Source organism: Phycodurus eques, chromosome 12 (genome assembly GCF_024500275.1).
Source record: "Phycodurus eques isolate BA_2022a chromosome 12, UOR_Pequ_1.1, whole genome shotgun sequence".
Classification (NCBI taxonomy): domain Eukaryota; kingdom Metazoa; phylum Chordata; class Actinopteri; order Syngnathiformes; family Syngnathidae; genus Phycodurus; species Phycodurus eques.
The window spans coordinates 11,436,716-11,461,587 of record NC_084536.1 but is presented as its reverse complement, the minus strand read 5'-3'; the positions used below and the strand labels follow the sequence as shown (position 1 = coordinate 11,461,587).

The 24,872-nt window shown below is 40.6% G+C and overlaps 2 protein-coding genes across 2 annotated transcripts in view; one reads left to right on the top strand and one right to left on the bottom strand.

Annotated features, from left to right (window-relative positions):
- Positions 1-328: 328 nt before the first annotated feature.
- On the bottom strand, positions 329-24,821 carry esyt3 (extended synaptotagmin-like protein 3). Its single transcript, XM_061692755.1, has 23 exons — positions 24,380-24,821; positions 22,476-22,517; positions 22,186-22,320; positions 20,326-20,402; positions 20,194-20,263; positions 18,952-19,041; positions 15,717-15,772; positions 15,519-15,639; positions 15,258-15,434; positions 14,331-14,413; positions 14,173-14,221; positions 13,986-14,075; positions 12,140-12,202; positions 10,866-10,922; positions 10,072-10,143; positions 9,690-9,776; positions 9,442-9,591; positions 7,098-7,435; positions 3,229-3,327; positions 2,860-2,991; positions 2,373-2,478; positions 1,805-1,854; positions 329-859 (listed from the first exon to the last, which is right to left on the bottom strand). Exons 1-23 carry the CDS (start codon positions 24,728-24,730, stop codon positions 751-753), a joined length of 2,604 nt encoding a protein of 867 aa, XP_061548739.1. The 5' UTR covers positions 24,731-24,821; the 3' UTR covers positions 329-750.
- The window catches only part of znf142 (zinc finger protein 142), a 44,235-nt gene continuing 44,146 nt past the window's right edge, over positions 24,784-24,872 (top strand). Inside the window, exon 1 of the transcript XR_009769605.1 lies at positions 24,784-24,831. The gene's annotated coding sequence lies outside the window, so the exon portion shown is untranslated. The remainder of the gene's footprint in view (positions 24,832-24,872) is intronic.

Sequence of the window (24,872 nt, the reverse complement as noted above, 5' to 3'; positions counted from 1 at the left end):
GCAAGGATTTTCATCTTTAATCTATGAATGATGGCCGTAATCTAATGACAATAAGTTGGAATATTACAAGATTGTCGTAATATTATTATTTATTTATTTTTATTTGAACAAAATATTCATTTTAATTACAGCAATTTGGTAGCATTTCAGCTCATGCAATTTCTAGTTTGTATTCTTCTATTCACTTATTGACATTCCAAAACTTCTACATTTCTCCACCGATTCCAATGTGAAAAGGTCCGTTAACTTCCACTTCTCCAATATTTCCACAAGAAAAACATTCAAACAAATAAATTCAAATAAAATGGAGACGTTGAACAAATCTAAGTTGTGTTTTAAGTCATTTTACTGTCACACTTTCAAATATATTCACCTCATTCCAGAACACAAAGGTACACCCATTCAAACAGACTCCAGAATTGTCTTCAGCTTCTCAAGTCTCTTTCTTGGTTAACAGTGTGTAAAACTGTGATGCAACAAACCTAAGTATCTTTTTTTTTATTCTTACCTCCCCTTATCAAATGACAAATAAACCTCTCATTTTAAAAAAGTATTTACATTAGATTGGCAAAACAACAGCTTGGAAACCAAACCTTATTTAAAAAAATACAAAATAATAAAAAAAACCTAAACCAGAACAGCAGAAAGAGAAATAGTCCTCAGATTTGTGATGCAATAATTCCAGTGTGTTGCGATAGTAACATCAACCCAGGTCATGCTCTGAATTCAAATAAAGCTACGGTAACAGCTTCAGAGGCCTCGCAGCATAGCAGTGGATCTTGCTCTGGAAGTAGCAGTTGGAGTGCTAGAGTTTCCCCCCCCGCTTTGACTCTTCAGGCCTTGTAACGAGAGCTTGTACCTTGTGACGAAAAGAAGAGATGTATTAATATCTGACATAAGGGCCAATTATAAATTATGTTTGATGTAATGGTAAGGAGGGGGGGGGGGGAACATTTAGATGTCATAGGCAAAAAAGCTTTACAATTTAGCATCACCCATCCGTCTAGGATACCTGCTTCGGATGGGAAACCATTTGGAGGAAATTTCCCTTGTAGGAGATCGTCAAAGTACGAGCCCTGAAATTCTCCCAAAATGGCTGCTTCAAACCAAATTACCAACTTCCTTTTCAATATCAGACACGGGTCCTTGAAACATTTTCATGCGTTTTGTCGTGGTAGACATGTTCACCCACTTTCATGTTGATCAGGGAAACTAGTGTCAGCGTCAGATTTTTTTTATTGATTTATTTTTGTTTTTTGTTCTACTTGTTGTCTGTGTCATATACTTGCTTCCAATTGGGGCTCTTCTGGCCAAAATGGCTGCTTCAAACCAAATTGGGCAACCTCCTGTTTAATTTCGGGCATGGGTCCTTGAGACTTTTTTTCTCCATCCTGTTATGATAGACATGTCCACCCAATTTTAAGTTGGTCAGTGAAACTGGTATCTGGGACTGATATTTTTCCCAACTTTAACAAAATACGAGGCTTGGAATTTGCCCAAAATAGTTGCTTCAAACCAAAATCACAGACTGCCTGTGCAATTTCCAAGCACTTTTATGATACACGTTTACCTAGTCTGGTGTGGATCAGTGAAACTGGTGTCAAGGGCAACTTTTTTTCAAACCTACCAGGGGGCACTACGAAGTCGTGTCTGACCCCTACCATACATACATTTTCACCAGGATACATATGCTTGCAAAAACTGACGGGTTTTCAGGAATGTTGAGGCTCCCAAAATGGCAATTCCAATCGCTAACAAAAGTCAATTCACTTATCAAAGGTACGTAGAAGAAAGCGTCCCATACCAGTCTTTGACACCTTTGACTAGATCTAGCTCGGCAAGACTGATCAGCACCTGCGGACAGAAAACATGTAAAGCATTTAATGCACTATTCTTACATAACTGACTCAAACTGAACAATATTTGTGATTGGCAATGTCGCCATTGCATATCTGCACACTCACTGACAAATATGTGAAGTCTTTCTTCCACGAGTAAAAATGTTTTTATTGTCTTTTAGGGGATGTGAGCCTATACCCCCCCTCCCTCCCCCCTCCCCCCCTCCCTCCCTCCTCCAAGCAGAAGCCACTCGCTTCGTTGCAACCCCCAAGGTTCGGCCCAGGTCGCCATGGTAAAGAAAGATGTACTCCACATTAGACCGCACCCTCAAAACGGGCTAATTTCATCAAGACATGAAGACAGTGGAAAGCGTTATATAATGTTGCTCCTTGGGGGATTTTGACAATATCATGTCACAGACGCGTTACGAAGACCCCCTGGGAACTGTTTAAAATTGTGAACAAAATGTATAAAATGTCTCCTTTGTATGTAATGCAAGGTCTGTCTGTTGCTGCCGTTGTATGTGTGCGCACCGTGCCAATGTCCTTCCTTTCCCGCATGTGGAACATCTTGTTGTTTTTCACCGCCACGTCCAATGTGCGTGTTAGGGCCTCTTCGAGGGACACGTCGAACTCAAACCTGGGGCCAAAGAAGTTGGATAGGAAGAGCACAAACACATACACAGGAACACACACATACGGGAACACAGATGCACATATACACACACACAAAGACATGGAACAAATATACATAGACACAAACCCACACAGACAGAAATACATACGCGCACACAAACAAACGTGCCGACAGACTCACACACAAACACGTATACAAATGCACACAGAAACACGTTAACACACAAACACATGCACACAAAAAAAACACACGCACACAAACACTCAGACACATACGGACACACACGCACGCACATGCGCACACACACAGTCAGAGCTCACAATATAGAAACTCATACTAGTCCATAACGAGAGAACGGATGAAAGTCAAAGTCTGAGATCGTACTTCTCATCAAAGACGGGATTGACGGTCCTCTTCTTGACGTGGGTTCTCTTGCGGTGTCTCCACGTTTGATCCGGGAGCAAATACAGCCGCACATAAGCGTCCGTTCCATTTTCACTGCAGGGAAAAATGTCCCTGTGGACGGCACGGTAGTACGGTATGTGACAAGGTGGGGCAATAAAAGTTGGTCGTCTTGTTCGACATCACACCGATAGTTTATACACTTCTTTCACTGACTTGTTTACATACAGTATTGTATTTATCAGTACCCCAGAGAGGAAAATAGGATTTAATGCATGAGATGAGCCAAATTATGTCCAAGTGTGATGTGTTTGTTTGTTTGTTTTGGGGAGGTTAGGGGACATACAATACCTGCAGGAGTTTACCAAAATGACAAGTTTGTTCCTCAGAGTGGCGTAGCGCAGAGTCAGGTTGATCTCACCCAATGAACCACGATGTTTAAGGATGACCCTATGGAACATGGAAAAACTCTTACATCAGGAGGGGAGAGAAAAAAAAAAAAAAAAAAAAGTGTCTGTGGACATAGATGTCACGATTAATTTCGGAATTTTGTTGTTGAAAATGTAGAAAAATCTGTCAATTTGGGACATTTTTAGAATATGACAAAGCATAGTGTGAATATCCTGATTGTGCAGAATATTTGGACGTTGGAAAAATGACATTCTAATGACTCCATTAATTTAGGAATTTTTTTACAACCCCAATTCCAATGAAGTTAGGACTTTGTGTTAAACATAAAAACAGAATACAATGATTTGCAAATCATGTTCGACCTATATTTAATTGAATACACTACAAAGACAAGATATGTAATGTTCAAACTGATAAACTTTATTATTTTTAGCAAATAATCATTAACTTAGAATTTTATGGCTGCAACACGTTCCAAAAAAGCTGGGACCGGGTCATGTTTACCACTGTGTTACATCACCTTTTCTTTTAACAACATTCACTAAACGTTTGGGAACGGAGGACACTAATTGTTGAAGGTTTGTAGGTGGAACTCTTTCCCATTCTTGCTTGATGTACAGCTTCAAAAAAATACATCATAAATCACCCCCTTTTTTTTTTGCCCCTAGCGCCTGTTTCACTGATTGACACAAAAATAGGATGACCATGTCGATCATAACGGGATGCACAAAAAAGTCTCAAGGACCCATGCCTAAAATTTAACTGTAAGTTGGACATTTTGGTCTGGAGCACAGTCATTTTGGACAATTCCACTTGTACTTCGCCAAACTCCTACTAGAGAATTCCCCCAAACTGGCCTGCCTGGACTGCAGGCAGGCCAGTCTAGTACCCGCACTGTTTTACTACGAAGCCACGCTGTTGTAACACGGGCAGGATGTGGTTTGGCATTGTCTTGCTGAAATAAGCAGGAGCGTCCATGAAAAAGACGTTGCTTGGATGGCAGCATATGTTTCTCCAAAACCTGTATGTACCTTTCAGCATTAATGGTGCCTTCACAGATGTGTACGTTACCCATGCCATTGGCACTAACACAGCCCCATACCATCACAGATGCTGGCTTTTGAACTTTTCGTCCATAACAGTCCGGATGGTTCTTTTCCTCTTTGGCCCGGGGGACACGACGTCCACAATTTCCAAAAACTATTTGAAATGTGGACTCGTCGGACCACAGAACACTTTTCCAATTTGCTTCAGTCCATCTTAGATGAGCTCGGGCCCAGAGAAGCCGGCAGCGTTTCTGGGTGTTGTTGATAAATGGCTTTTGCTTTGCATAGTCGAGTTTCAAGTTGCACTTACGGATGTAGCGCCGAACTGTATTTACTGACATTGGTTTTCTGAAGTGTTCCTGAGCCCATGTGGTGATATCCTTTACACATTGATGTTGGTTTTTGATGCAATGCCGCCTGAGTGATCGAAGGTCACAGGTATTGCCACTTGCATTGCCTTGCCGCTTGCATGCAGTGATTTCTCCAGATTCTCTGAACCTTTTTTTTTTTTTTCCCCCTCTCTTCTTTGCCACCTGTCCCAGCTTTTTTGGAACGTGTTGCAGCCATAAAATTATAAGTTAATGATTATTTGCTAAAAACAATAAAGTTTATCAGTTTGAACATTAAATATCTTGTCTTTGTAGTGTACAGGAAGTCCTCGATTTACGAACGAGTTCCTACGCTGGCGACGTAACATGAATTTCCGCGTAAGTCGGATTTGACTGTTAATGTCGAAATTTATGTCGAAATACTTTTGTTATGGGTATTGTCCCACGTGATTGTGACAGCAAGCTCAGTATGTGTGGGCGTGTGCGTCGATGCTGTGCGTCGATGCGTGTGTGAGACGGGACTGCGAAGGAGGAAGGAGTGCGCGCCGGTGCGAGTGTGTACAGTAGCAAGTGTAGTGACGGGGACCGGGGAAGAGTAGTGATTAGCGGAGGACCCGTTGACGTTGAATGTGCAGAGGAGCTAATAAAGCCATTAAAGCAACAAATCGGTGCTTCGTGCCTTTATTGTTGTCGCCACCCTTGCTCAGCTGTGCAACGAGAGAAGGGAGTTAACCCCTGCGTCTCCCGACCACGGTCAGGTGACCGTAGCAGGAAAGGTTAACACCTCGTATAAAGAAACTAAAATACATGAAATTACAAAAATAAGATGCTTTACTTACCATTACTGCTGAGAGTGTGAAAAAAGGAGGGCGAAGAAGGCAAAGATACCCCCGCCGCACAAACACAGACAAGCATTATGCACGAGCTAAGCAGAAACACTACGGTGCTGGGACAAAATGGCGGAAGAGGCACAGGCGTCGTAAAGTCAAAACGTCGTAGGTCAGATGCGTCGTAACTCGAGGACTTCCTGTATTCAATTAAATATAGGTTGAACATGATTTGAAAATCATTGTATTCTGTTTTTATTTATGTTTAACACAACGTCCCAACTTCATTAGAATTGGGGTTCATATGGAAAATTTGGAATTTGGCAGAAAAAAGTGGAGCTTTTTTTAATGGAAATGGTTGTTTATCTGTAATTTGACCTGCTCTAAGTTTATTTCCTTGTTATGGGTCAATGTGATTCACTTTTAGTTTGTTTCTTTGTTATGGGTGAGAGTGACCCATTTTTTGTTTGCTTCTTTTGTCTGGGCCAATTTGACCCACAGTTTGTTTCGTTCGTACACCAGAAACGTTCATGAGGTCAATGTGTCTGTTAGGTTTTTCTTTGGTATGGGTTAGTGTGACCCCTTTTTGGTTCGTGTATTCTGTATAGGTTAATGTGACCCTACTCTTAGCTTGTTTGTTTGGTATGGGTGAGAGTGACCCATTTTTTTTATTTTCTTCTTTAGTATGGGTCAATGTGACCCACAATTTGTTTCTTTAGTATACAACAAATGTTCATGAGGTCAACGTGACCTGCTGTTAGCTTTACCTTTGGTATGGGTCAGTGTAACCCATTGTCAGTTTGTTTCCTTGGGACACCAGAATGTTCATGGCTCAATATGACCCACTGTCAGATTGTTTCTTTGATATACCAGAAATGTTCATGGGTCAATGTGACCCGCTGTTATCTTCTTTCTTTGGTATGGGTCACTGTGACCTATTTTTGGTTTGTTTCTTTGGTACGGGTCAATGTGACCTGCTGTTAGTTTCTTTGATTCTGGTTAATATGAGCCGCTCTTAGTTGTTTTTTCACTGGTACACCAGAAACCTTCATGGGTCAATGTGACCTACTTTGTTTCTTTGGTATGTGTCAATGTGACCCGCTGTGAGTTTCTTTGGTACACCAGAAATGTTCATGGGGCAATGTGGACTACACTTAGTTTGTTTCTTTGGTACGGGTTAATGTGACCTGATGTTAGTGTCTTTGGTTTTGATTAATGTGAGATGCTCTTAGTTTGTTTCATTGGTACACCAGAAACCTTCATGGGTCAAAATGACCTCCTCTTTGTTTCTTTGGTATGGGTCAATGTGACCCGCTGTGAGTTTCCATGGTACACCAGAAATGTTCACGGGGCAACGTGGACTACACTTAGATTGTTTCTTTGGTATGGGTTAAGTTGACCTGGTGTTAGATTTTTTTTTCTCTCTATTGCACCAGAAAGGTTCAAGCATCAATGTGACCCGCTGTGAGTTAGTTTCTTTGGTACACCAGAAATGTTCACGGGTCAGTGTGACCCACTCTTTGTTTTTTTTCTTTGGTATGCGTCAATGTGACCCGCTTTGAGTTTCTCTGGTACAGCATAAATGTTCACACACACCAAGAACTCACTCTGGATATGAAGTGCCATCTGCCAGATCGAAGCGTGACGATGCCAAAGCATTCTCCGACAGGAGGCTGTGGGAGTCATAGCGCCGCATGCTCATCGTAGCCGGGGACGAACTCAAGGCCTCTGAAGCCAGATAAGAACCTCGCCGGTGTGTCGAGTAGTCCTCAGGAAGGATTGTCCGGGGGTTGCCCGGATTGGCTGCGGACGAGACTCGACCAGCGGGACTCGTGTTTGAAGAAAGTGCTGATGAGGAGGATGCACTCATGTTGCTATGTGGTATTTGTTGCTCCCCTTGAGGTGTGACGATGGGCTTTAGTGGTGGCTGTTCAATAGTAAGAATCTGTTGGGAATGGAGTTTGGAGGTTAATAAATTCTCAAAATCAACACCCTTTTACTTGTCATGAATTTAAAGGTGGTGTATTATGGAAAATGTACTTTTTAATTGCTCGTGTACAAATAGATAGGCCTTTTTCGAGTATCTCCCCACCCATCAAGTGAGAAACTAAAACAACCATTCAATCTTTTTTTTTTTTTGTCAATTTGTGCAAATGGTTCGGTAAGACAGACCTGAAGAATTTTGATTACGGTTGACGGGTTCCAAATTAGGGTTTCAAGCCTCCAATATAGGTTTCAAACTGGGGTTTGGTTTTCAGGTCAGGGTTTCTGGCTAGAGATTGTGTTTTAAACTAGGATTAGGGTGTCAGATTAAGGGGTTCAAAGCCTTGGTTGGAGTTTTAAAATTAGAATTTGGGTTCCAGGTAAGGGTTTCAAGCATGGGTGAGGGTTAGTGGTTTCAACTCAGGGTACCTGCAGCTTTCAAGACAGCTGTTATTCGACCCTTACTAGAAAGACCCAACCTCGATCTTGATGAGTCTTTGCAATTATAGGCCCGTGTCAAATCCCCCATTTGCTTTGAAAATTATTGAAAGAAATCCTAGCACAACATCTTAATGATCACATGAGCAATCTATTTGAAGTTTTTCAGTCTGTATTCAGGAAAGACCACTCTCCTGAAACAGCCCTTGGAAAGGTGACAAATGATCTTTGATGATCAGCATTATATTTGACTCAACTCTCTCTCCTTTCAAATGCACATTAAGAATGTTACCAAAACTGCATTTTCTTCCATCTCCGCAATATTGCTATGACACGGCCCATCCTATCCGCTAGTGATGCAGAGATCATAGACCATCCATTTGTTCCGCCTCGACTATTGTAATGTGCTGCTCTGTGATCTTCCCATGTCTAGTATTAAAAGCCTGCAGTTAGTGCAAAACACTGCAGCAAGACTTTTGACAAGGATGAGAACGTTTGATCATATAACGCAGATTCTAGCCAACTTGCATTGGCTCCCGGTCCACCTGAGATGCTATTTTAAGGTTTTGTTACTTAATCATAAAACATTACATTACTTAGCACCCTCCTATCTCAGTGACTTCGTGGTACTGCATGTTCCATCCTAAAACCTACTGTACATTCACAACATGCTGGTCTTTTGGTGATTCAGAGAGCCAGAAAGAAGTTCGCAGGCTGTTCGGGTTCCAGTAGTCTGGAATGCCCTACCTGCAGATATTAGACCTGCTATCCTCAATAGAAATGTTTAGATCTCGACTTAAGACTTAGTTTTACACTTTGGCATTCAGTTAAAACCCACGCAGGCCTGTTTTACTGTCGCTTCTCCTCGCTCTTCCCCCTTCCTCTCCTGCTCTGAGAGGAGGCTCGTTGACTATGACCAAATCTGAAGCTGTTGCTGTATGGGTTCTGCTGGGAGAAGATCTGAGGTGGACCACTTCCCTATAGGCGTTGCTGTGGAGGATTCTGCTCTGAACGACTGGGCCAGCCTGGTCATCCTGAAAGGAGGATCCCTCCATCTGTGGGACCTTCTCAAGCAACATGCTTCAATCAGCCTTTGAGGATCAAGTCAACTCCTGACAAGTCCAAGTCTGCTTTGTGAAAATGTCTTTCTTCTGTCTCTCCTTTTTTACGCTATAACCCAACTGGTCGAGGCAGACAGCCACCCCACACTGAGTCTTGGGTCTACTTGAGGTTTCTTCCCATGATGAAGTTTTTCCTTGCCTCCCTCGCTTAGTACTTGCTCAAGTGGGGTTCAGTTGGTCTTTTAATGAGAAAGGGGTGTTGTCTTCGACATGGTCCATGTCCAAAGGGACCTGAGACAACTTCTGTTGTGCTTCGGCACTATTTAAATAAAATTGAATTGAATTGAATAAATGTTCACGGCTCCATGTGACCCGGTGTAATGTTTTTTCTTTGGTAAATGAGAAATGTTCATAGGTCTGTTAGTTAGTTTCTCTAGTACAGTGTGCTCAGTTTGTGCTCTCTACCCACCCTGAGCGTAGCCTTGAGTTTGATCTGGCTGTTCACTCCCGACTGCTCGAGCAGGAAGCGCTGGTCTAGCATCATGTTGGAAACATTGATGAAGCGACTGATAGGCAAGCGGAGAATGCCAAGCTGCGACTTCTTCTCGTTTTCTTTCACCTGCCACCAGAAATCACCATCATACTCCTCCTCATTGTGTTGGACCGGAATCATAACAATGCATTATTTTTTTAATTCAGTCTTTAAAAGTACCCAACCTGAACAATGAGCTGCTGTGTTTTGACGTCATGCACGAAGAAAGTGAAGCCCTCTTCCCACACGGGGTCTTTATTGGAGAACACAACCTGAGGAGGGATTGAAATTCATCATGCGGTAGGTGTCTTACAAATTGCCGACATTCGCTTAGCTTGGCATGTGCTTCAGCCATGTAGTTTGATTTAAACAATTTCACATGGCTTGTAAATTCTATGACTTAAAGAAACAAATTAGCCACATTAGCTTAGCATGCACATCAGTTATCTGATTTAAACTATTTCATTATTATTATTGTTTTGTATTATGAATGTCTATGCTGAATTAAATAAATTGAATTACATTAAAAATATTACAAAAATGTAATTAGCATATTTTAAGCCATACCTTGCTTTTCTGAACATCGTCACTGATGGACAGTGCCACAAAGGAGCTCGGGCCTACAGACTTCCTCGTGAGCTGAAAATGAAGCCAATCCATCAGGATGTATGCAAAAACTAAAATTATTATTTATTTTGGTTATTATTCAGATTTTTACAACCTATTTTTCATTCAAACGGCTGTACATAATAATTTGGAATACTGAATTTTGAGTAAAAAAAAAAAAAAAAAAAAAAAAAAACATTACATAAACATTACAGTATTCACTGTCAATCAGGTTGAATATTTTGAAAAATAAATAAATAAATAATAATAATTTGAAAAAAAAAAACGAATACCACACCCAGCCAACAAAGGATACTCAATCATTTGGATCAGGGTGAACTTTTCTTCAAGTCTACTGTGGTGAAGTGAATCAAGTATGCTTTTAACAGCGCTTTCTATGAATGTCCAGCAGGCGGCAGTATCAATGACGGGGCCACTGAGGCGCTGAGATTTATCAGCTTTGAGGGAAATAAGAATTCTGTCTTCTATGGTTTGTTTTGTTTTTGTGGTGAGGGACTAATAAAAAATTAAATAAAACAATTCTTGCCTGAATTATTTAGAAATATTTTTCTTTGAATTTTTTAGTAAAACTCAAAAGGTTAAGGAGGTAGTCTAGCCAACCGTAAATATGATAGACATGCAGTTGAAAGACAGGAAACACCAGCTGCTGCTGTGACATTTCAGAAGCACTAAACAGAAGAAATAACTTGCATGAGTGACATTAGACAGGGATTAAAATGGGCATAAACACTTACCCGACCTTCTCTCCCATGCTTCTTTTTATGATGGTGCTCAATCTCACTGAGGTCTTTCTGCGAATACACATTCACACCATTGTTCATTGGAAACGTGATTTATAGTACAGTAAACCCCCACATACTGTATTCTTGGGGGTAAGGACTGAGCCCTGCCACGAATATAAAAAAAAAAAAGAGTGAACAATGACGCCCTTTTAAAAATGTTTATAGTTGCCAATATTAATAGTTTAAACCCTGAATACATGCTATATGATTTTAAAAATACTTTAATATCATATCAAAATCCTCTTAGAACATTACCCTTAAAAATAAATTGCTTATGCATCTGAAGTCTCCAATAATGCCACAAAAAAAGTTATTTATTTTGTTGCCAGTCACTTTTTTGGGAAAAACAGTTATTAGAGGGGTTGGGAAAGTCACGAAATTCGCAACCATAATTAGCCCTCACTTTATCGCAATGCCCTAAATCAGCCCTCCGTAGTTACTATAACAGAAGCCGTTCTCTGCATTTGCATGAGACAAAACCGACCACCCAAAACTGAGCTATGATGGTTTTATTGAGAAAAAATGCACAGGAAGTGCACGTGTACATGCACATGCTGCGAAGGCTCTCTGTAACTTCCACTAACAATCCAGGCTAAACTTAGCTCCCTGACATACAAAGGTCAGTCGAGATGTATCACTTTAACAGACTTCCTTGATACCAATTACTACTTTTAGGGCTTTGGCGCCATCTTACAGCGTTGTAGAAAGAGAACAAAAAAAATGCAAATTGGTGAGAAAAAAACGTAAATAGGTACATTTTCCAAGAGCAAAACGCAAAAGGTAGGGGTTCACTGTACAATGTTTCCCAACAATGATTAAGCCATGGCACATATTTTATAGTACTGAAAACCTCACGGCACAAAAATAACACAAAGAGTATGCAGTACATTCAGAAATAATTATCTTGTCTCAATTTACACACAACTGTACTAACTCAGTGTGAAAGCTGGCCCAGTTTAGTTGAACACAAAGCTACTATTCTGTTGTATGAATGGCTGCAGGCAAATACACGTTAACTGTACCTTCTGCCATCTAGTGGAAGGGCATTCAATTATTCTGCCTGTCACTGTATGTCGCTGGCATAGATAGATGAAAAAAAAAAAAAACTTTATTTGTAATAAATAATAGTTTTTGGACCAATTAGGGGAAATTGGATAATTTTTTGTCACAGCATTAGTGGTGGGCAACCACTGGTATAGTAAATGTCACAGATACAGGTTACTCACAGGCAGGTTAGAGGCATTGTCCAGATACACAGCGAGCATGGCACAGGCATAGCCCTCAGAAGACTGGAAGAGACAGAGAAAATGTATTAATGTCTACAGATACCGGCCCAGGAATTAATGCCATTGAACATCATGGAATATGACTATCTAATATTATTATCGCAACACAATTTCGCTAATTAGAATAATAGCGTCACAAAACAAATTGCTTGAATTTTTGCTGGTCTACCTTACGTAGCCCTATCACAACACTCTAGCACCACTCACAGTCGTCATGGTAACGAAAGCCGTACTCTTCATTTGCATGAGACATACTGTAACAAACACCCCAAACCAGAGTGAATTCGACACACTGCATGGTTTTATCATCTGCAAATAAATACATTTTTTATAACATATTTTTTACATTTTAATACAAATAAAAAAATATGATAAAAAAGAAAAGTATCAGTCATTTTTTGAACTTATTTTCAAGATTGACTAGACTTTAAAATGACTCAATTTCATCTGCAAAATTGATTGATTGATTCAACATTAATTTCTAACACGCAATAGTAAAGTAATACATAAACATTTTCAATATAATCTTTCCCAATATTGATAACAGAAGTACATGTCACTTTCGGAATCAATGAAAAATGAACAATATACAGTAATCCTTATAGTGACAGGTCAGTTGTATTATACACTATTAAGCTTTCAGGTGCTTACACCTAAAAGCTTCGCTGAGGAAATGTGGAATTGAAATCACGCATTGGGAGACCGTCGCTAGTGACCGCAGAAATAAGGAAGCGTGTGCAAAGCAGGCATGGTTAATCGCCAAACCAGAATAGACCGTACTGCTGAGGAACACCGACTCTGTTGACACACCACGTCGGCCGACGCACCTTTAACCACAGCAGGAATCACTTTCAGTGTCAACGGCAATGCAGGTCACGAATGGGCCTCTACAGCCATCTAAGAACTCACAACTCCTAGAAGCTGGAACGTACTAGTAACCCTCGACATACTTCTTCTACTCTACTTCCACTATTACTTCCCCTACCCACCATTGAGGACTTGCACGCTGCCAGAACCAAGACAAGGGCGTGCAAAATCCTCTCGGACCCTCCGCACCCCGGTCACCAGCTCTTCCAGCTCCTTCCCTTAGGTAGGCGCTACCGATCAATGCAAACTAGAACTAGTAGACATTCCAACAACTTCTTCCCTCTTGCGATCAACTTCTTAAACACCTAACCTATAATTCCATTACAACAAGCTGGCAATTTTTTGACTTGAGTTCGTTGTCACATTTCTGTGGGGCCAATTATGTATTACTCGTGCACTCACTGTAGTTGTCTCGCCATGCTGCACTATTTGCATATACTGGCCACTCATGCCAGAGTAGCATCTGCTCCATTTGCACACTGATTGAGGAGTATCTGTAACATTTGCACAACCAACATTGTCCCAGATGATCGCACTACTCGTCACTTTAAACCGCTTACACTCCTTGAAGTCTCAGCGCCCTTTGCACAATGGTAATTGCACCGGACTATTGCAATATTAGTCATTCGAACTGCTCTAAGTGCGAGAGGACTCTGCATCTTTTTGCACAATTATTTTTTTGTCAATGTCTTTATGTCTCCAAAGTGTTCTGTAAATTGGCTGTCTGTTGTACTAAAGCGGCTCCAACTACCGGAGACAAATTCCTTGTGTGTTTTGGACATACTTGGCAAATAAAGATGATTCTGATTCTGAGGTGGAACCACAGAAATTGAACTGGGACGCGTGTTATTTTTCATTTTTAGCTGTCTCATCAAGATCATCACAAGTATTGTTGAGCAACATTATAGTAGCTTCACACCTGCTTCAGCAAAGTGGAGTCACTTTGTAGTGAAAGCCAGTGAAGCTTCAGATGCACTTCTCCACTCTGGACCCCCTCCAGAGGAAACCACTAGCACGGAAGACACAGAAATACAACACTAAGTTGAAGAAAGACTACTCGACTAAATTCTAATGATTAATCAAAGCACAAGAGAGTGCAACCTCACCTGATCCATTTCTTTCTCCTTCTTCACTTCTCCCAGATCTAGGTGATACCTTAAAAGAGAAAGCACATAAACATAACATGATAAAGAGCTTTTAGTAAAGGACTGAGGCGGTTCCCTTCAGGACATACCATTTACTGTATGTGTCAGATTCTTCTTACCTTCCAATGAAGTCATCTTTGTCTGTGTCTTCATCATAAATCTCCACTTCCAGCTCTTGTCCAGGTGCTTCATGGACAACAAACTGCATGCGCGTGCACGCACGCACGCACGCACACACACACACACACACACACACACACTCCATGTATTACATTTAAATTAATATTGCAACTGTGTGTAATACAATACCATTCAAAAGCTTGGGGTCACCCAAACAATGTTCAGATTGTTTAAATGAAAGCACTGTTGAAACGCGCCGTGAGCGACGCTGATGGCTGGAGTTGAACTTCAGTGGCTTTTCTCCATGTCGTTTGTCATTCACTCCATGAACACCGTCATCTTTCCTCACAATCGCGATACACACATTCTACGATCTACCGCGACAAAACAATCTGTTTATACCATACATATACATACTCAGTTCAAGTGTGAACTGCCTAAACGTGTCCATCTAATCACACACAAGCTGGACCAGACCCTCTTTCACACCTGCCCATTGAAAAATGTACCAAAAAAATATTTACTGTATCGGTGGCTGTAAACAGTTAATTCCATTTGACAAACATAAAAGTCCATGGCAGTAAATGAGTTAACTAGTTGTATGTTCACCTTTTATATCCACTGTATATACTATATACATGTGCGTGTGTGTATGTACTCTACATACAGTGCCGTGAAAAAGTATTGGCCCCCTTTTCAAATTATTATATTTTCGCATAGTTTCATAGTTTCAATCAAGACATACAATACAATTTAAAAACTGCATTTTATGTTTACCTGGGTTATCTTTGTCTGATATTTACATTTGTTTGATGATCTTAAAAATTAAAGTGGGCAAACTATGCAAAAAAAATAAGAATTTGAGAAGGGGGAAAATACTTATTTGCAATATGGTACTAGTGCATGAAGCAACATTCCTCTCCTACCTCATAGACTTCACTCCATCTGGGGTACAGATTCTCTTTGATGGTCTTGCTCTTGACGTTCCGGTCGCCGACGCGGAGGTTGGCATAGGGGTCCGACTTGCCCTTCACCAAGCCCAGCATGTACGTGTCCTTAGCCACCAGGTCTCGTGCCTCCAGTAAGTGGACTCTTACCACTCCCTGAAAAGAAAATCGGCTGTCAAAACAGCATTGTACTACACACTTAAAATACACCTGAAATGGTTGGCGGCATCTCTGACGTACACGCGGCAGGGGAAACCTCATCTGGTCCACTTTGACTTGGTCAATGAGCGGAAAGCACATGCGGTTGGGCAACACCATGAGGGAGGCGATAATGTCCATGATGGTCTCCTCAGACAGAGAACTAAAGGTAGAAAGACGAGTGATTGACGTTGTGAAAGACAACGGATAAATGCTGAAGAGTCCAAAATGAGAACGCACCTGAAGGCGGGGCTGTCTAAAATGTTGATCATGCCAGTCCAGTTGATTTCAAGGGTCTGAAAGATTATGAGAGGGTTTCATTGTGGATTAGCAATGGGAAATATGGCCTTCAAAGTAAAATCTCAGATCTTTTTTTTTTTTTTTTACAAAAATTCCATTGGTTCTCCTTTGATTATAGAAAAAGCAAATGCCAATGACATTAATCCAAACAAATTTTGGTCTTTGTTTTTGCAGTTTTTTTTACTTCTGGGATTTGCTTTTAATCATTCTGATACCAAACAAGTTTTACAAATGTGTTCCCCCCCCCAAGCATTAAAAACTAGCATCAACTTCCCCAGAAATAATGGTAATACAGATTTTGGCTCATTATACTATTGATTATTATCAATCATATTGCTCATTATTCTTAGGGACTTTAACAAAGCTAAACTCAACCACAAACTCCCTAAATACAAGCAGCACACCGACTGTCCTACCAGGGAAAATAATATTCGAGACCACTGCTATACTATGCTATAAAACGCTTACCGTGCTATCCCAGGTGCTGCTCTGGGCTCGTCCTGATCACTGCTTAATTCACTTAATACCAACATACAGACGAAAACTTAAATATACGACGCCTACAGTGATAACAGTGAAGAAGTGAACCAATGAAGCAAAGATAGAACTTCAAAGATGTTTAGACTGCACAGAATGGAGCGTCTTCAAAACTTGAACCGGCAGCCTGGATGAATATACAGACACGGTTACATCCTATGACAGTTTCTGTGAGGAGGAGTGTGTACCAACAAAGTCATTTCGCACGTTCAACAACAAGTCGTGATACACTGCCAAACTGCCAGGCTAAAGAGGACGCGTATCGAAGTGGGGATAGAGCCCTGTATAATCGCACTAAGAAACCAGCTGACAAAAGAAATTAACATCGCAAAGATGAATGATGCAGTAAAGCTAGAAAAACAGTTTACCGCTAATGACTCTAAATGAGCCAGACGTGGATTACAATCGCTAACCAATTCCAAGCGACCATCCCACCAAGCAGAGAACAATAAAGGACTAGCTGACGACTTGAACACCTTCTACTGCAGATTTGAAAAGGACACTTTGACAACGCGACTACGCGAGGATCCTGTTCGTGGACTTGAGCTCTGCGTTCAACACCATCATCCCCAAACTCCTTCAAGCTTCTCCAGCTCAGCACCTCGCCTGCCATCTGCCAGTGGATTTACAGCTTCCTGACGGGCAGGACACAGCAGGTGAGGCTGGAGGACTCCACCTCATCTCCACACATCATCAGCACCGGGGAAACCCAAGGACGTATCCTCTCTCCTCTTCTCTTCTCTCGCGACACGAACGACTGCACCTCAACGCACCCGGCTGTCAAACTCCTGAAGTTTGCAGACGACACCAGAGTCATCGGCCTCATCAAAGAGGGTGACGCCTCTGCATATAGACAGGAAGTGGAGCGGTTGAACCTGTGGTGTGGCCGACACAACCTGGAGCTGAACACGCTCAAGACTGTAGAGATGATTGTGGACTTCAGGAGGCATCCTTTACCACAGCTGCCCCTCGCGCTGTCCATCTGCTCTGTGTCATCCGTCAAGACCTTCAAGTTCCTGGGAATTACAGACTCTCATGACCTGAAGTGGGAGACCAACATCAACTCCATCCTCAAAATGGCCCAGAAGAGGATGTGTATTTCTGAGGCTTCTGAGGAAGCACAGCATGCCACAGGGAGCTGTTGAGGCAGTTCTACACAGCAGTCATCAAATCAGTCCTCTGTTCATCCATCACAGTCTGGTTTGGTGCTGCCACAAAAAAGGACAAACTCCAACTGAAACGAACAATCAAACCTGATGAAAAAATTGTCGGTAACCCCCAATCTCCCCTTGCACGCTGGCAGAACTAAGACAAGAGCATACAAAATCCTCTTGGACTCGCCACATCCTGGTCACCACCTCTTCCAGCTCCTTCCCTCAGGTAGGCACTATCGAACAATGCAAACTAGAACTAGCAGACATCCCAACAGCTTCTTCCCTCTTGCCATCAGCTTCTTAAACAGTTAACTTACAATTCCATGATAACATCCTGACAATTTCGTCTTGAGATTGTTGTCACATCTCTGCCGGGCCAATGATAAATTACTTGTGGACTCACTGTAGTAGCCTCGCCACTCTATTGTGGAGCAATACTGGCCACTCATGTGCTTGAGATGTATCTGCACCATTTGCATAATGGTCACCACACCAGACTATTGTTCCTATTTGTCATTTCCAACTGTTCTTAATTGCTAGAGGACTCGGCATCATGTGCACAATTGTCCAAAAATAAATAAATAAATGTATCGGTATTACCACATTAATGGTAACCTCTTATTACTCAGTGACTGGGTTTTTATGTCTCAAAAGTATCCACTGTCAATTAACTGTCTGTTGTCGTACTAGAGCGGCTCTAACTACCGGAGACAAGTTCCTTGTGTGTCTTTGACATACTTGGCAAATTAAGATGATTCTAATTCTGATAATGTGAAAATTATGGAACGCTGTTACCACCAGTAGAATTTTTTTTTGAAAAGTAACATTTTTAAAAAGTAATAATAATGAGATACTAAGTAATAATTATGACATGCTAAGGTACGTCGTAATTATGACTTAGTATCTTTAATATCTCATTGTTATGACTTAAGTATCTCATCATCAGGACTTTTGTTTACTTTTACTTTTTTTTTTTTATACCAGAAACGGGCTTCTACAGAAATTATGTCAAATCCTGAATGTAAACACAATTCTTAAGATAACAAACAAATTGAAATAATTTAATGTCATAAAACGATATTGCCAAGTGGAAACACATTGTACCTAGAATTGTACCTTGGGTCAAAAATGGATAAATCACTGCTTTCACAATATATTCGTATTATTATTTACTGTTATAACTCAGGCTCCTTTCTTGTCATATGCAAAACAATGCAAAAATGATTCCATCCAGTAATTAAACTTTTTTTTTTTTTTTAAATAATAGCTAATTTGGCAACTCTGACTGTACTTTGTAACCTAGTTCCCCTTTGCCCGCAGCCGTGTTATTAGTGCACTTCAGCAGGGACACGAGTTGAACTACAGAAGGCAGGGAAAAAAAGATTTAAAACAAATCTTGACAAATAAACTTGAATTATTCACCCAAGCCAAATGTGAATCGTAACACACTAGAAATTCTCACACTGATGACAGAGTGGACTCACCGGGCGACGAATGAAAAAGAAGGTGACTCCTCCCACTAGTGGCACTTCTCCAACGAGAGGCTCCAGAATCACCCTGATCATCCCCCGCAGCTGGAACATTCAAGACACTTGCATTAGTATGTAAAATTTACTTTTTTAATTGCTTGTATAAAAATAGTCTCAAAGACCCATTAGTATAATGGGGCGAGGTGCACGAGACAGAGCCTTCCCCTAAAAAGAGCCTAATTTCAACGAGACAAAAAAGTGTATGTAGCTTTTCTATAGTTCTTGATTCTTGGGGTATTTTGACGAAAACTGTTACACTGGAGTTGTTTAAAAAGTGTGAAAGGTAACCATAATATCTCTTTTACCCATGCCTACCGCCATTGAATGGATACACTTCATTTATATTTGATGATCTTAAGAAGGAGCAATTATCTCATATAGATAAACGCAAGGAAATAGCATACATACCAATACTGCAGGAAAGGGGTTCTCAAAGTTTTGGGTCACAAGGAAAAAATAATCATTCAAAGGACTGCGTCATAATCCAAACTCCATTTAAATATAACTACCATGGGTACCCCTAAATTCCTTACGAATTAAATAGTTGACTATTTAGATTTTTATTTTATTTTATTTTTTTATTTAAAACGTCAGAAAGTTACAGTGATTAATTCATATTTTGGAGAGGAAAAAAAAGTTTAAATGTTATGAGAATAAAGTTGAAGAAGAATGACATTTAAAGAGGGAAGAAAGTCATATTTAGCAAGTGAATTTCAAAAATATAACTATTCTCCATATGTAGGTATGTACTTTTATTACCCGAACACCATACCTGCCAACATCAATTAACTTGTCACAATATACATTAAAAAAATATCAATGTTGTTGCTGAAATGTAGTTTTTTTCTTTATGTCTGAGTAGATTCTCAGTCAACCAGGTCATGGTAATCCGTAAAGGTTGAATCAAGGTAACTGGACTCTTCTTGTTTTGAATTATTTGTAGGGGGTTTTCTTGTTTTCCCAAAAACATTTAACAAAAATTGACCAAGGCAATTATGCTATTTGGCTAATGACATGGTACGAGATCATTTATTGCAAATTATTTTGCAGATCCCCAAGGCACTGCTCACAGATTTCTAGTTTGAGAACCACTGCTACTGTATGGGTAAAGATGCACTACATACAGCAGTCAAATTTAATGCAAGGCGAGTGAAAATACAATGGTCTTTATCATACTGCATCCATAGATGTACTGACTTTTAGTCCTTTGACACCAGCTGTGATGGCCGACTTCAGCTCTGCATCAATGTCCACGTCGCCTTCATAACTGCAAAGTAAAACAGGTCAGAAACATCGCAGTCTATGAGGCGGGAAATGTGCCAAACCAACTTGATGGTCAGGTCCAGGACCACCTCCCTGTGATCCACCTCATGGGTGTAGGCTTTTATTCCAACGATCCTCAGAGGCTGGAATTAGGAAGATACACAAATTAATCAGGTTACTGACAGTTGTGTCGAAGCACTTTTTCACACTTTTCTGTTAAGTCCTAGTTCTTTTAATAACTCATTTTAAAATGAATTTTCTTTAAATAACAACAAGTTAGTTTTAGTGTCTTCATACAAAAAAATAATCTTCATCCATCCATCCATGTCCTTATTGTCCATTAGTGATGGTGGTGTCCTCTTCTCATTTTATATATTAAGTCAACTTTTCTTATTTATTTTCAAATGTTGTCTCTTGTAGCAGCACTTTAACAAGACATTCATCCTCTTTTTGGATTATGTCTTGTGATAAATTCCCTCAGTATCTTACATGTTTTGGGTATCTCACATCCTATTACTGGTATATTTTTGCAAAATTCTAGTTTACATGCACTTTGGCCAAACTTTGTCTGAATCCCAATACTAAGTGGAGACATGCCGCTTTCAGATCAATTCGGTGTGAATACTTTCAACAGGGAAGAGGTTTCCAACCGGCAAAAGTTGAGTGTTTAACTCATTCACTGACAGCCCTGCCAGTTAACATGGATATTTGACTTCTTCAGCAATCATTAAAAGGGTTTATTTTTTGTGCAAAAGAGATCTACCGACTCTTGCGGTTATGATGGCACTTAAAGGCAAAAAAAAAAAAGAAAAAAATTGCACAATTTTTCCAGAGGGTTTTTAAACACAATATTTTTGCCTACTTTTATACATCGAAGGTCCTCACAGGATTATAGTTATTACAAAAAGTGCAATGTTTTGTGGGCATGTCAATTACTCTGTACTGATTACTCTATGTTGAAGTGATAATCTCGAGTCAGCCCGCAGTTTCTGTCGCTTACGGTCCCCCCATGATGACGCTTCTTCACTCCACTCTGTGCACAGTCATTTCTCAATGCCTATGGTATGTATTTAATCATCTCTTTTATTGTAACTACTTTTACTCACGAGTGTTGGGTGTCGCAGGGTCTCAGAGACTGCGGGTGGGTAGGAGGGTAGTGTTTGCTTCTTTTATCATTTGCCTTGTGAAGCAATTTGTGTTGCTTTTTAAGTATGAACGGTGCTATACAAATAAAGGTTCGACTGATGTGACTGATTAGTCTTTGTATGTCGAGGAGGGGCTAAGATTAGCCTGAGATGTTAGTCGAAGTTATGGAGAGTCTTTGCCACATGTGCATGTACAGTGGACGCCCACATATTCGCGGTTCGGCACCTGCGGATTCACAGATTTTTTTTCCCAATTTAAACAAAATAATCATTTGTAAATTTGGGGGGGGACCAGCCCCCGTTTTTCGTGGAAAACGCTTGGTAATATTTCCCTGCTTATTCAAGAATTGTTTTGGTTTAAAATAACAAATTCTAATTGTTTTTTTTTCTCCCCAATGCAATTGTACTGAATGTCAATTATCCACAGATTTTCGCTATTCGCAGTCGGCCCCGGTCCCTATCCACAGCAAATACCAAAGGTCCACTGTACACACTCACTTCAGGTGCATTTTTTTAAAAACAAATCATCTGAAAGCCTTATTATTTTAAAGAGAGATGTTATGAGTTTGAAATGATATTAAACTATATCATTTTAGTATATTTCAAGTTTACACTATTAATATAAACAATTATCAAAACAATTATCAACATTTTTTATTTTCGCTATTCTTTGTTGGGATTTGATCCCTAACCCCCCTACGAATGGCAAGGTTTTGTTGGAGTTTGTTTTTTGTTACCTGCATGTAAATGTACAGACTACTAAAAGGAAGTAAGAACTCACGATATGTCCAAAGTGGATCTTGGTGAAAGTGAACGTCTTTAGCTCAGAACTGGACTGTCTGACGGCAGTCTGTATGTTTTCCCGAAGAAGTTTCTCCATGAACATCCCAAAGAAAGGCCACGCCTGCTCCAACACCTTCGACACCGGACAAGTTCAGAATTTTTTTATTTTTTTTACAAAGACTGCAAAAATGGCTTCAAATGATCTTAAGTGGCAGAAGCCAAAACTTCACAGTCTTTGTTACTTGTAAAGTAAGGAGAAAGGCTAAACGTGTGTTTTTGATACCGTACCTTGTTAACCCACTCGACTTTCTCCACATTGTTGAATTGGATCTTTAGAAAATACAAAATACAAAACAAAAAACATGACAGTTAAGTCAAAAGTGTTTTCTCCCAAACAGTGTGAATCATTGAACCTGACTGAGGCATGCAGGAAGAATAATGTGGTCATATTCAAACTGATTGGTGTGTCTTTAATTAGCAATCAGCCATTCATGTTTGAAAAGGCCTTACCTGGGAAATTAAAGGGGAATTATTATGGAAATTTTAATTATCCCATTTTTTTTATACAAATACAGTAGTTGGGTCTGTGGAGTGGCTGTCCATCCAACAGGTGTGACTAATTTACACAATCCCATTTCCACACAGAGTTTCTCTCCCGGTGACTGGTATACAAGGCTGGGTGAAGATCTGCCATTTTCAAGCTACTAGAGGGAAGCAGTATTATGTCAAAGCCAAACGGTAAGAAGGGATGTTCAGCAAAGTTGATGACATGGCGTCTGCGAATATTTTTTTTCCATCAATATGTCCACTGCATGCGCCTAATGCACTGATCCACTAAATGTATTGACAAGGTATAAATCTGCAACTTGATGAAGTCCTGCCTGCACAAGTGAAAATACAATCCAATCTCTATGGGCACTCACTTTATGTGTGTGTGTGTGTGTGTGTGTGTGTGTGTGTGTGTGTGTGTAGGGGGGGGGGGGGGTCCCGTTAATTTGCAATCTGGACGCGGAAGGCTGAAGATGTCCTGCTCTGGAGGAATGCAATAACACCACAAAAGGTTGCGGGATTAGTTGCTTTTTTGAAAAATGGTCATTAGAGGGGCCGGAAAAGTCACAATACTGAGTAGCGTTTACTTTGTCACAACCACCTTGTGCCGCCCACGGTCATCATTGTAACGAAAACAACCCCCTCAAAACAAAGTGATTTCAACTGGTGGTGTTACAGTACGAGTTACATATGCTGTAATTCTTTCTCCTGTGTATTTTGACCGAAGAATGTCAGACCTTTTATTTCGAAACCAGGCACCTATTTTAAATAATTTTTTAAAATGCAGTTTCCCATAATACAAAAATGTGATTTGCAAATCAGAGCCTGATAATGAAATCATTTGTTGATCGATTTCATTTTTAAATTTTACTTGAAATCAACACGTAAGGGCACATCAATATTAATTACCGCTTACCGTAGTTGTTGTTTTTGTTTTACTTCTTTCCATATGAAAGCTTTGAACGCTAACATACAGTTATAATGGAATCCATGGCACCTGCTTGACTTTCACAAAACATCTTTAGTGAGTTTAGAACAGACAAACATGCATATTCAGGGACTTTCTACTCGTGAGTGGGTGTGGTGCAAGTGCTTCACACTTGTTATGAGGATCAACCCAAGTCAGGTATGTCGTGCAAATACATGGCTTAACATAAAACAACTTCAGTAAATACTTTAAATTGAACATTTCTTTAGAAAAAAAAAAAAAAGATTATATAGACCAGTGATCCCACCAATGTGTTGGAGGAAATGATCCAATTACAATGTCATGCAATTGGTCTAATGACTACGTATAATGTATATTTGTTCATCTATCTATGCCAGTGGTGTATCGTGACAGGCAGAACGACTCAATGGTTTGACAGTAGATGCCAGAAGGCACAGAACTAACCTGGGCATGCACTTTTAAAGCATTTTTCTTTCGTGGCGTGTCAGGAGATTTTTCTGATAACGTGGAATATGTACTTTGGCTCAATAAACTAAAAGGTTTAATATACTAATTTAAAGACGATGTAGTGTATGAAAGCTTGACTGGAGAAAATTGCTGCATTTTCCAGATCTGAGCACGCCCACTGCAGTTTGTAGCTAAAACAGCAAAAGAATAAACTCTTTTTGGAGAGATTGGTCATCTTTTTACGTACCCACGATGCCATCTGCAGGGACTTCTTCAGCTCCGTGCTCACAACTTGCGTCTCGTTGTCCACAAAGTCGATGGCTGTCCCGATCCGGGAGTGCTTCCATTGACGGTTCTTCTTCCACCAGGTGACTATGAGCATACACAGCAGCAGCCAGCTCACGCTCAGGCCCAGGTATCCCGTGAGGTAGACGGGGTAGAAGAGCACGACGCCGCGGAGGAAGTACACAAAAAACTCAGTCATGATGCGGTTGACGTTGGACGGGGTGAGTTTCTCCGAGCTACCGCCGCCGAGGGACATGTCGTCGCCGAGTTCGAGTCCCTCCACCGGGGCGGGGGAGCTGCTTGCGGAAGCCATTTGGGTGGTTTCGACACCCCGCCGGGCTCCGTGGTTCTGAGAGCCGTAAAAGCTCCGTCGCGCAGACACCGAGACACTTCCGCGTCGGGCAACCGCGAGAGGTAGGCGGAGACACACCTGAGCCCATTTGGGCAAGGGTGGG

Excerpts from the sequence above, each read along its gene's own strand:
- esyt3 (XM_061692755.1), bottom strand. The coding sequence starts at position 24,730 with ATGGCTTCCGCAAGCAGCTCCCCCGCCCCGGTGGAGGGACTCGAACTC. Across the intron at positions 20,403-22,185 it reads AGATCCACTTTGGACATATC|CCTCTGAGGATCGTTGGAAT; the intron begins GTGAGTTCTTAC and ends TCCTAATTCCAG. Across the intron at positions 20,264-20,325 it reads GTCCTGGACCTGACCATCAA|TTATGAAGGCGACGTGGACA; the intron begins GTTGGTTTGGCA and ends TTTACTTTGCAG.